General features: G+C 43.6%; 1 protein-coding gene across 1 annotated transcript in view; it reads left to right on the top strand.

Moving 5' to 3' along the window:
• Nucleotides 1–2,601, top strand: part of LOC142589926 (allatostatin-A receptor-like) — an 86,024-nt gene extending 83,423 nt beyond the window's left edge. The window contains exon 4 of the mRNA XM_075701639.1: nt 1,781–2,601. Coding sequence (XP_075557754.1) covers nt 1,781–2,086 — 306 coding nt within the window. The 3' untranslated portion in view covers nt 2,087–2,601. The remainder of the gene's footprint in view (nt 1–1,780) is intronic.
• The last annotated feature ends 10,127 nt before the right edge of the window (nt 2,602–12,728 follow it).

Genomic DNA, 12,728 nt, shown 5'->3' with positions numbered 1-12,728 from the left:
GACGCAGCTTGTATCCAGTACCCTACAACAGCTTTCTTCTATTATGATTCTGTCAGTTGTCGGCTCTCATTAGGTGGGGACGCCAGTAGTTTGGTGCAGCTTGAGTGCCGTTAAACAGTTTTCAAAGAGTCGGGTAAATGTTGACAAAAGAAGTACTTCCACGAGGAGACAGTGCGATCAATGTTCTTGCTTCACCGGTTCATGACTGTAGGCTGCAGGGTGTGGTTAAATGGTTCAAGCCTATCCCGATGGCAAAAATAAAAATGATCAGTGAATTCCACACATATGCGGCATTCGGTTCTTCTTTAACGCTTCTCGCTCAATTAAGGCAATGGTTCCCTTTTCTTCTCTCATATTTTTTTTTTCGCTGTCGGCTGCTTCTCACTCCTCACTCAATGCAAACCCTGTTTCAGATGTTTCCTGTATTTCTTTCTGAACAATGTGCCTTTTTTTGCCGACTTCATTCCTTCTACCCTTTGCCTCTACTCATCTATCGGGCACCTAACCTAACCTAACCAGTGGCAGACCGCTATTGGCACCTGACCAGTGGCAGACAGCTATTCTGGAGAATTAGCGAACAACGGTCACATACCCTTGTGTCACATTGGCTGTGTGTGCTTTGGTTTTATCTCTATCTCTTCATATACATACATACATACATACATACATACATACATACATACATACATACATACATACATACATACATACATACATACATACATACATACATACATACATACATACATACATACATACATACATACATACATACATACATACATACATACATACATACATACATACATACATACATACATACATACATACATACATACATACATACATACATACATACATACATACATACATACATACATACATACATACATACATACATACATACATACATACATACATACATACATACATACATACATACATACATACGTATCCGATTGCGCATATCTACAAGCGCAAGTTGTATATTCGGTCACATACATTGTCACATGCTCGGTTCCACATGCGCCGTCTCCCATGTTGCCTATTCAGAAGATACCCAGCGTAAGTAGCCAGTGAGCCATGTTGTACGATCGGCGAGACAGCACCATACAGTCGGAAGCCTACGCAAAGGGGGGGGGGGAGAAGAAACAAAGGAAACTACACTTTGACAGCAGATCAAGGCTTCGAAGTTTCTCTTCAAGCAATTTCCTTGCAAGCCTCTATCTTGCGTGCGTTTCATTTGTTTAGCGGTGCGGTCACGGCATTCTCACGTTTCGAACAACAATCTAACAGAGATGTAGTGAGCTCAGAGAGATCAAGATATGAAATAGACGGAACGTAGATGACGGGTATTGTTTTGGCTTAATATTGACTTCGATGGATGTAACGAAACCATTTTTTTGCTATATTCTTTTACTTCGGCAACATCGAGAGAGCTCTTTAAGAGAAATCGCTGGTGTCGTACGCCAAGGCTCTACAGTGCCTCTGCAGAGTCGATGCTATTCGGGAACGATCGTGTTTAACAGCACCGTAGACGATAGCAACGCTTTCTTAATAGTTTAACTATAATAACAATGACTGAAGAGAAGCATAAGCGTTCGCGACGGACACAATGCATTTCGCGAGTCGAAAAACAAACGGGGGCGGCACTTCCAGTAAGACGTAAAAGCTTGGATTCCTGTAGATGTCCATTGTTCACTAGTATTTTCCGTCGAAATGCAGAATATAACTCGCGATGTTCTCACTCTCTCTCTCTCTCTCTCTCTCTCTCTCGCAGGTGGTGCTCGTGCTGAAGAGTGTGGACATCTACGGGCTGCCGATGAACCCTCCGCGTATTGTGGTGCAGATTGCTTCACAGATTCTGGCGTACACGAACTCCTGTGTGAACCCGTTCCTGTACGCTTTCCTCTCGGACAACTTCCGCAAGAGCTTCCGGAAAGTCATCTTCTGCTACCGGAAGACGCCGGCGGCGGTCGGCTCCTGCCCAACGCGGACGCGGGGGGAAGAGATCGATTTCGCCGAGCGAGAGACGCTCGCCAACTCTGCCAACAAGGCTCCCAAAATCATGAACGACATCCTGTAACGAAGACTGCGATGGTGCGCCGTCAACCGAAGCATCGGGCCCTACTGGTCCACATTTCGTTCCCCATCAAGGACGCTGCATTCCGTCATTCGGCAGTTCTGCGCTGTGTATGTCCTGTGTCGTTGACAGAATGTGACTGTCCAGCTTCTGCATATGATGCAGTTCTAAAAACGTGACAATGATGTTGACGAAGTTTGCTGGCTAAGAAAACTTACTTCAATCAAAATTCAGCCTACCACACTAGGAATGACGCAACATTAATCAAACAACAACCGAAAGAAAGATAACCTTTTGTCTTCGAGAAATAGTTTCGACGTCACCGCCTCACGAAGCTGCTACTAATCGCCGACAAGCCACTATGTGTCGTCACAAAACACAGCAGACATCGTAGCGTCTCGGCCCAATGTTGTGTAAATGGTTCTTCTTCAATGTGGTGCGGCCCTGGCGGGCTTCTAGCTGACGCCTCTGCTCCCTCGCGTATTTTTAAAATTCCTTGGCATTCTTGGATCATGCCTCAGGTGTGCGTTCAGGTGTACATTCAAAAACCAGCTCTTCCCGATGAAGAATGAGATACCGTTGACTGAATCGGAGCAAAATTCTTTTTCAATGTCTTGAGTGTTTGCACATTATCTTCGTAGTGAGCTTCACACAGATGAGGAGGCTAACGACAGCTTTAACCGCACAAAACGCACCTGTCGAAAGGACGTGAAGAACAAGAGAAGCGGTTGATGAAACAGGGCCAAATTGTTCTTCTACCTGCTACGCTGTTCCCCTAACTTTGTCAAGCTTAAGTCAGAGTTATTATCTCAATATGTTAAAAGTTGGAGCCGGGGAACACAAGGCGTTGTTTGGTGAAGTTAAACTGTGATTGTGCTAGCTTGAAACAAAGAAAGTTTTGCCCAGAACATCCTTCCAAAAGTGACGACACTGATATATTCCATGTGGGCCCCCATAGGCACTGCTAAGTTCGAGTGAGCTTAGCTGTCGCTGTAAAATTAAGATTCTTTTAAAAACAGGTAGTGCATGCTGGCGCAACATTTGATATTCATGGGTTATTGTTTCATTTCCACCGTTATTATGAACACACTATTTGTCTAAAAGAAAAACAAGTGTCTCAAGCATTTCTTTGTTCCATCATAGACAGTAGTGATTTTCGCATCCCCAGCCTATATGAAAGCGATGAGAACTTATTATAATAGTTATTTGCCAACGTATACCGCAGTGATATGGTCGTACGAGAAAGCGTGGAACGTCAGTGTAAATATCAATGTTTAGCCTCTTTCAGAGGTCATTGCAATCATACCCTCCATATTGCACAGAACATGCCAGTGACTTAGGCAACTGCCCCGCTGTCCTATCCTACGCGCATAACATGCGAATTGCTTTAGGTTGTGTTCGCGTAAGCGTATATTGCTTGCTTTTTTTTTACTTACATTTGTGCATCATTCTTTACGCGGAACATATGCGTGACCGAACGTTTACGACGTGTTTTACATTGCGAACTATCTCCTTTACTAGCTTGGAAATAGACAGGTACGAATTGCTTATGACTTACGATGTTCACTCAGTGTACTAAACAATATATTTGCACACCTGTCCTTTCCACATCCCCTGTTCCCGTGTCTCTCATCAATAGCTTACTGGATTTCCTTTGACGTGATTTCAGGTTCTTAAGCGTATGAGTCAGTGAGCACGACAAACAGGAGACCTCTCAAATGAACGATAAATAAGAGATACGATCTCCAATTTGCATGTAAACATTAAAATTAGAGTGATCCGGGGCCAGTAAGTGGGCGAACTGACGCGAATGATACGCGCATGCTTGAAAAACTCTAGATCTTCGTCAGTAACAAAGTGTGTTCATTATGCTTCTCAATAGTCGGTTAACTATATTTCAACAATATAGGGATAATTCAATGCACGTAGCCCAAATCGCTGAAACTAGCAAGCGCCGCAGGCACTGCACATAGAAAATACCTGATGTCGCGCCGACCTATGGTATGAGAAGTGCTTCGTGATCGGGTCGGCCTCTTTCAGGCCCCTCGAGTTCACTGGAAGTGGTTGGTGTCATACGAGAAGCACGTTCAGTGCTTAAAAGCCGCGATGCCTGTTTGTGGTACGCGCTAGAATTCGCTTATCTTCATTGAGATGGAAACTTGTTTGTCGTACTCTGGGAGTTCGTTTTCGACGGCGTCCCCATCTTCTCTGCTGGAATCTTGCCGCCTTTCTCTCGTACGAGAAGTTCAGCTTCTGCCGTTCCCTAACCTATCAGCGTTCGCATCTCTCGACGGAGCACAACGCCCTATCAACGTTCGTCTCTCTAACGGAATACGTGTCTTCTACCCAAGGACGCTTGGACCACTTTTGTAGCGCCGTGCGGTAGCGTAGGTGTTGTGTGTACAGTGCCACAAGAAGAATTTGAATGCTCGAACCTTCGTGCGGAACTCGGACCGACAGTGAATGTGTGGTGAATGTGTGCAATTTTAACTTATCTATCGTGGCCTAAGCCGTGTTTATGGAGAAGAAGAAGAAAAAAAACACACCAACGTCGCGCTCCTCGTGACCTGTACTTCTTGCGCTGCTTAAACAGAGTGTCATCTCGGTGCTTCAACTGTGATGAAAGCCGTGTAACTTATATTTTTGTCTCTTTCTCTCTACGTCTCTTTGAAAAGAAAACTGTTCCACGAGTGCGAGTGTTTGTGTTCCGATGCCAAAAAAAGCCTCTGTGTTCGCCTAGTGAGCTTGTGCAATTCCCTCTCTCAAGAATCGACTTCACCGAATCTGGCACATACATCTTCAAAGAAAAAAAAAATGTTATTGTGCTTGTCTACTTAGGGTGTTGGGCGTTCGCCACTTGTTACCTATTGTGCTTGTGACGCAGCTAATGTTCTCTGCAGGGTAGCAAGTAAACTTAATGCTGTTACAGTGGGGAAAGCATAGATGGTTAGCTTGGTTCTCATAGTTCAAGCTGTAACTGTAGGCTGAGGCTTTTTGCCGTGTCAGAGGAAAAATGAAAGACATTTTTGAAAGACTGTTACCATCTTGTTGAAGTTTATTATACGCAACCTGTATCAAGCGTATGACATTTACTCTAGAGGAGGTGCAAGCAAAACTTTGTTAAAAACTAAAACTGGTTAAATTTTTGTCCCACTCTAATCACACGAAAATTAAAAGCGAGCACTCCTGACTGATGCCAAGAAATAAAACGCCAAAGCTGCCGGGGCTTTCATTTTTACGTCCTTTTCCTCCAAGACGTGTTCACCTGTACTAATTATCTTCGTTCAAAATGTACAATAAACGCGTTGGAAGTCCATATTGCATTGCTATGAATATGTTTCTGGCCGATTTCAATTATTTCGTATAAAAAAAACCTCGTGTAGAATTCTTCGCGAAGGCAAATCAGAGCACATATTCTGAAAAAGATATTAAGCTTAAATTTTCTGATTAGAAAGGTCCAGTCAATCCGGATACTGGAAATAGACATAGTGAATGCAGCAAGCCAATAGCAAAGGTTGCTGACGACTGAGACAACTCTGCGCCAGTTCAGTGGAAATTCACAAGCTGAAGAAGCTTCCCCAGAAGGAAAATTGTCATCCTGCTTTTTATGGTACGATGCACGATGGTACAAGAAAAACCCATAACGACTTTGTTAGAAAGCTTCTCAGTTCAAAGAAAATGGTGCGGAAACCATCGACGATGATTCTCAACACAAGCAAATGCCCCGAACAAATGCAAGAACAAGCCAGCGAGTAAACAAACAAACAAACAAACTAACGAATGAACGAACGAACGAACGAACAACGAACGAACATTTTCCTTTCAGAATCCAACCAACCACCGCCGTTCACCGATCGCCAACCATCGACCACCGACCAACAACGAAAACGGACGAAAGTGTCAAGGTGAGCTATTCGCTTGAAAACTCATCCTCGTGTAAGGATGGAGCCGTGATCAACCTCTTACCGCGTGTTGGCCTATCACCTGAACTAACCATGAGGAAGCCGATTGAAGGGCAAGGTAAATTAATCGGCAATTCGAAGCACAGATACTTTTTTTTTCTTGAGCCATTAGCGATATAAGACACGAGTGCAAATTAGTTGAGCATATTGTAATGCCGCAATGCTTTGAAAATTAGGTGGCTTTGGGCGTCGGTTTAAGGTTGCACAAGCATATTCGATGCAAACTGAGGGTTCTCTGCCACTCAGAATTCCACTACCGCTATAATTTGGAATCCTAGTGTAACGAATCAACGGACAAGTTGGAAAACCTGCGGTTCTCTTTTTTTCTTCATAAAGTTGCAGCTATATGCAATTTCACACCAACCTGGTTCTCCCGTTTTGCACATCACGTACTTCTGATGAATGATTTGCTCGACGTTTTCTGAGCCGTCGCTGAACAGCGTAAGGTGGCGGATCTAACGGAGCGGAGATGGTGTGAGCTGTTCGCGCCCCAAATGAAGACCTCGGAACAGCCCGTCTTGCTTCTGAATCATTATAAGACGGAAGTTAAATTCGTGGAAATTTTTCTTCATCAGGACAGGAGACATCCCACCTCACTTTCGCTGCACTGCGAGTTTATCTACACGCGATTCCTCGAGTCGCATTCATTGTTTGCAGAAAGCCCGCCATCCTGTTCAGAAGCTTTTCTGGAATACCGCTTACACATTTGTCAGCATGACATGAACAGATTGCCAAAAACTGACCATTACTATCAGGATTTAGTATTAATGGTATTGCAGCGATTGAGGAGTTGTTTAACATTACGAAAGTCCCTACACCATCACAAAAATTATCTGGAGTGGCACATGCCCCTTATCTAGGGGACATAAGCGCGAGCAATAATGGGCAATGCTAGAAATTGCGTGCAATTTGTCACATCAAAATAATAAACGTTTCACAAATAACAAATTTAAGAGTGTTTCGCAGATGTCCTGGTCGAACATGACGTATTATAGAGAGGTGCGTTAAACGTCAGTTTCGTAGTCTTTAAATGTCGCAATGGTCGTCGTTCGAAAAAAAAATGCGATATCATTGGCTATTACCGATTTAAAAAATAGTAAACTGGACACGTCTAACTCGCCGAAAGCTTTAAAATTTTCCTAGTGCTTTCTTTTTCTTTAAAGTGGGTGACAGAAACTAAAATTGCTCGTTAAAGTCAGTAAATTTCCATCTTTCCTTTCAACTGCGAACGAAAAAGAAATAAACTCTAGACTTTGGTGTAGTGAAAAATGAGCACAAGAATTTATTCCATCTATTTATAGATGCGTGCTCCTGGGACGAAGCCTCATTTCTACGCGAGTGTCTTTGACTGTCAAGAAAGACCGCATTAGGCCTTTATTTCAGTTAAAGATATAAAAACAAAAACCTGAAAAACACAATATATCTACGCCCTTAAATGGGTTTATTCCGGTCGTGTTAAGCCGTCTCTAGAGTGTACGTATAGCATCAGAAAAGACGGGCTTCACTGTGCATATTTTGCGTTTAAAAGCTGTGAAAGACAGGCACTGTGCACACTGCAAGGGCCGACTATTTTGAAAACTGGGAGAAGAAAAAAAACCGTAAAGCGAATTGGTAGACCTCTGCGTCTTAACGTCCTTAAGCAACCCTGGAATTATCAGGGACGCCATAGCCTAGGGCCCTAGATTACTTTCTGTCAGCAGTGCGAGTTCTTTGACGTGCCGTTAAATATAAGTGAACCATCAAAATCCTACCACGGTGACTGCAATCCGAACGCAAAACCGGGCGCTCAGCAGCTGAATGCCACAGCCTCTAACGTCCAGGCAGGTAAGCGAAAAAGTCAAATAAATAACAAAACATTATGGTAACGAATCCACAGATCTGAAAACAGAAACAAAGAAAATCTATTAAAAGAAATTCGCCTCCATCTAACCTGCGAAAGTGTATGTACAGCGATGCTGCTGTCGATGTTAGACAAGCACCGCCACCACAACCGACGTTACGTCACGCGTGCACTCACGTGTGCGGAAGTGCAGGATACATCTTGATTGTTCTAGGCCATGCTCCTTGCGCAAGTGTCTTACTGCAGTAATTGAATTTTTTAAAGTAAAGTCAGTAAGTCAATTCGTAAAGTACGACTTACGCACAAGCTGCAGACATGATAGCTTCGGCTTGTAATTCGAGTATACGAAAAACATGTTTATGTTACGCGGAAACTCAAAGACAAAGCCTTTCATTTCAGCTACCGTTTGAGGTCCGTGTTAGTGGCTATGGCCGCTAGGTGGCTGCAATGTTCTTGGATGAGTATGTTGAGGTATGGGTACAGGAAAAACATTGATTCACAGTGGAGAAAAGAACTAGGAAGCTTACCAGCAAGTATGCGGCCTGCAGGGTGGGCAACACAGCAACAAAGAACGGGAAGCGGAAGGTCACGGAGGCTGAAATAATCTCCTGGGTAGCGGCAATGAAATACAGACCCGCCAAGAGTAACTACTTAAGAGGAAAAACGAAATCAGGAAAGAAATAGTTTATGATAGCTCAAAGGGAAGCTCATTACTTTCCGAAGCGAAATCGTAATGCCTTAGAACACGCACCTATAAAACGAGATATAAGAAGGAAGAAGAAGCACGTACTTGCTGCGATAAAGCTAGAGAAACGATGGAGCATGTTTTATTTAGAATGTGAATCGGCCCAGCGGTCGATTTAGGCACCATTGGCCTCCTTGAAGCCCTTGGGTTCAGCGAAAGCAGGGGAAAAGTAAACATGGCCGCAGTAGAGATTAGTAAGAGGCGATAGGAAGATTGGTGGAAGAAAAGTAGGGAAACGTCAAAAAACTGACACGTACAAAAGCAAACTTAACAATAGGGGATCAGAAAATTTGGTTGTGGGAGGCCATAGCGTTATTTTCTTGTTTGCTTTCTTTTAACTTAGGTAGGACATTAGGCAGTATAATAGCAAGAGTTTTGTGGCGCAACCGACCACCCCGTTTCAAAGGGGATGCTCTTAACATCCGTCCATCCATGCATTCATCTGAGCACAGAACGAGCCCATGAAAAATCCCGCACAAGTAGAGGCTAACTTCACGGTAAAAGGCGTCCGCAGTAACGCCGGTGCTCCAAAACCCAACTAAAACAAATTTTCACTTGGGCTTATTAATCTGAAAGCAGGAGGACAAACTACTGAAGCATTTTTGGTAAAGTTTCAGGGCTGGTTTTCCCTCATTCTCTTAAGAGCAGCTGTAGATAGTACGTAAGCATACAACGCGTGCCCCTGGTGGTTAATTAGTATTACGCAAGTCCAGGCACGTCTACTCTGAGATATCTTCAGCCTGCCGCGGACAGCGCCGAATCTAGGAAGTGATTGATCTGTTTATAGGAATGATGTTGTTCTAGTTTCGCTGCTCTCGGTGGTATTAGTACAAGTGGTACCATTGGGAAATCCCGATAGTACCGGAGATACTTGTACTGGGTGCTGCCGCGCAGCCAGTGGTACCAGTGGTACAGGTGGAAATGGGGGTGGCAAAGACAACGTTTTTGCATTCTTACCTCGCGAGAGCTACAGTTTTGCCATCGGGAAAACATTGTGCCTCACTTCGAAGACGGAGACGCCATCGCTACGGGCGTCAGAATAAATTCTGTGGTTAATGCACCGTATTCGTACCTCCAATCCGCTCGCGAAATCATTGTTTTTCATGCGGGTGCACTACAGAGTTTGTATCGCCTGCCAATTTTATTAAAGTGTCAAAGTGGGCAAAGAGTGTATGTGAAGGGTGGGAATTCGCTCAGGTTGTAGACGTTTATATATATATATATATATATATATATATATATATATATATATATATATATATATATATATATATATATATATATATATATATATATATATATATATATATATATGTGTGTGTGTGTGTGTGTGTGTGTGTGTGTGTGTGTTCAACGGCCTTGCAAGGAAACAAGAATTCATGGCTGCCAGTAAATTTCTATAGTCTTTGTAGGAGTACATTTATCTAAGCCACTTAACCACAGGGGACCCTGCTCATGAGAAGGAGATCTGCAAAAATAGCTTGGATTGCATACGCCAGCCATTACACAGCAGTTACTGAGAGCCTACTACAACCGTTCAAAAGGAAATTGCACAATCATTGCATTCTACTGATGCTAACTTATGGGGCAGAAACTTCAAGGTTAACGAGAAGCTCGGGAACAAGCTAAGAGAAATGGAACGCTAGATGTTAGGCATAACGTTAGGCGCAAGGAAGACAGCGGTGTTGATCAGAGAGCAAACGAAGATAGCCGATATTCTGGCTGATCCACATTAAGGGAAAAAATATGCTTGTTGGCAGGTCATGTAACGTGTATGGCAGATATGGGTGGACCGTTAAAGTTACAGAATTGGTGCCAAGGGAAGGGCAGCGCAGCCAAGGACGGCAGAAAATTAGGTGGTGTGATGAAATTAGGAAATTTGCATGCGCAAGTTGGAATCAGCTACCGCATAGCAGGGATAATTGGAGATCACTGGCCTAGGCCTTTGTTCTGCAGTGGAGATATAAATAGAGTGATGGTGACGATGAGGATGACGATGATGATATAATGCCACCGGATGTGATATGCATTCGACAACGGTCAGTTGACCTCCGCTCCTCCAAGAGGCAGGGCGTGTGTCGTGTGAGGAGGATGAAAAGGAAGGAAGGAAAGATAGGGAGGTCAATCACACGCACGTCCGGTTTGCTACCCTACATAGGGGAAGGAGTTTAAGGAAAGAAGAACGGTGTCAGCTTCTGAACAAGACTATTCAATGTTTTGAACGTGGTTAAAATAATGAATCGAGGAGCGCAAAGAGGTGCGATGTAATGCTAACGAAATTATGTAAATCGCCACTGATTGCATTTTTTTTCTTTTTGATGCGCCGCCATATGCCCAGTACTTTCTTAGCGCCAGTAGCCAGCAGGATATGCTGTCCTGAAATGTTCCTTACAGCTTCGTATGGAGTTCCCGTGGCAATGTTTCTGAAATATAATTTCTGAAAGTTTTATCCTTTCAGAAGATGTTACAGTACACTAGAGTAAACAAATGTCAGAGAAGCGATTCTCCGTTGTGTAGGACCTACAGAGCAACGCAATATAATTTCAGACTTATCAAGTCTTCCTTTTTCAAACTTCGCACATTTATTAATTTGGGAGAAAAATTCTTTCTATTAAGGGAGTAAACCATATCCAAGCCTCTGTTCCTTAATTTTCTCAACGATAACTCAACACCGGTAAGTCGATGTGAAGTGAGTAATTTCAACAGTACTTTCTCGAATTTGGGCTGTTCTGGCGCAGGTACTGCTAAAATTTTTCTTGGTTGTATATGTAGTGGAAAACATGCAGCCCTTATCTGCCGTATAAATGATGAACTGTGAGCCCCAGCAAAGCCAGTGACGTCACGCTGGTTTTGCCAACTGCATAATTATAGGCATTTTCTTACTAATCGCAGATGTCCTTTGGCGACTATGCCTCGTTTACTGTGGCACACTCAAAGAGATCGAAAAGGCTTGGAATCTCCTGGTGCCAAAATGTCGTGCCGATGACTTTTCTCCCTAGTCCGAAAATGCCGGCAGAACAAGAAAAGCATGCGATATTCCACTATCAGCGCTGTCTAGCCAGTAAGAACTCTCTTAAACAACCTCGCCAATTTTTTTGGCGAAGTGCCAAGAAGGATGACTCCTTATCGGCCCGTATACATATTCGTCCACGCGAACGATTATTACTACACCTGCGGCAGAAATGGGTCCGGAAACAACCGTCCCGGAGAGGGACAGTTTGCAGAAATTCACCACCGCCTAATGGCAGTACCGTCACCCTGGACGCTGAATGTCTAGTCTGAACGGGGCTCAAGGCTCAAGGCAGTTTGGCTATTTCAATAGTGCAATTTACTAAAACAGCTCATAGTTATCTGTACCCGTAAGAGTCAATTTATACTTACAAGTAGTGGCGTTACCTACAGTGATGTTGCCTAATGAGTCCCGGTGCAAATGTGTTCGCAGAACGTGGCACAGCGCTGAAAATTAGTAGACCTACTACCAAGAGTGCAGGTCTTAAGTCAGGAAACGATGGCCAGCTGGATGACCAAGAGGCCTTGCATTCCAAGATTTACTTCCAAGAAAAGGAAAATGACTGCACGTTATAAAGAACCCTGATGGGTCAAAACTGACGTGGAGACCTTATCTACAGCGTTTTATTCTCTGTATTATGTTTTTTTTTGGGACAAAACCATATTCGCGTGTAGCTAGGACGGGCTAAAAGGCGCTGTTGTTCTTTTCCCAGGTTAAAAGACACGTCTGACCAGCTTGGACCACATGGCACTTTACATCGGCGCGCATTGGTTCAGGAAACCATTCTCTTTTTCTCTTTCTATTCCTGCGACCCTTTCCTTGCAAAGGGTAGCCAGCCGAATACTTTTTCATTCAGCCCCCGTACCTTATCATTTTCATATTCGCCTTTTGTCTAAAACCATTCCGTTATTCAGTCACTCAATTATTCGCTGTCAGTACTGAGTCATATATATGTGTCGGTCATTCAATCAGTTCTTCGCTTAACCTGCCAACCAGTCAATCCATCGGTCAATCAGCCTCACATCTCGAGTATTACTCCATTTATGGAGCCTACATGTACCCGCGCCACTGTTTTTGCACCCTCGACC

The sequence above is a fragment of the Dermacentor variabilis genome, chromosome 8 (assembly GCF_050947875.1).
Source record: "Dermacentor variabilis isolate Ectoservices chromosome 8, ASM5094787v1, whole genome shotgun sequence".
Classification (NCBI taxonomy): domain Eukaryota; kingdom Metazoa; phylum Arthropoda; class Arachnida; order Ixodida; family Ixodidae; genus Dermacentor; species Dermacentor variabilis.
This window is presented reverse-complemented; position numbering and strand designations above follow the sequence as displayed.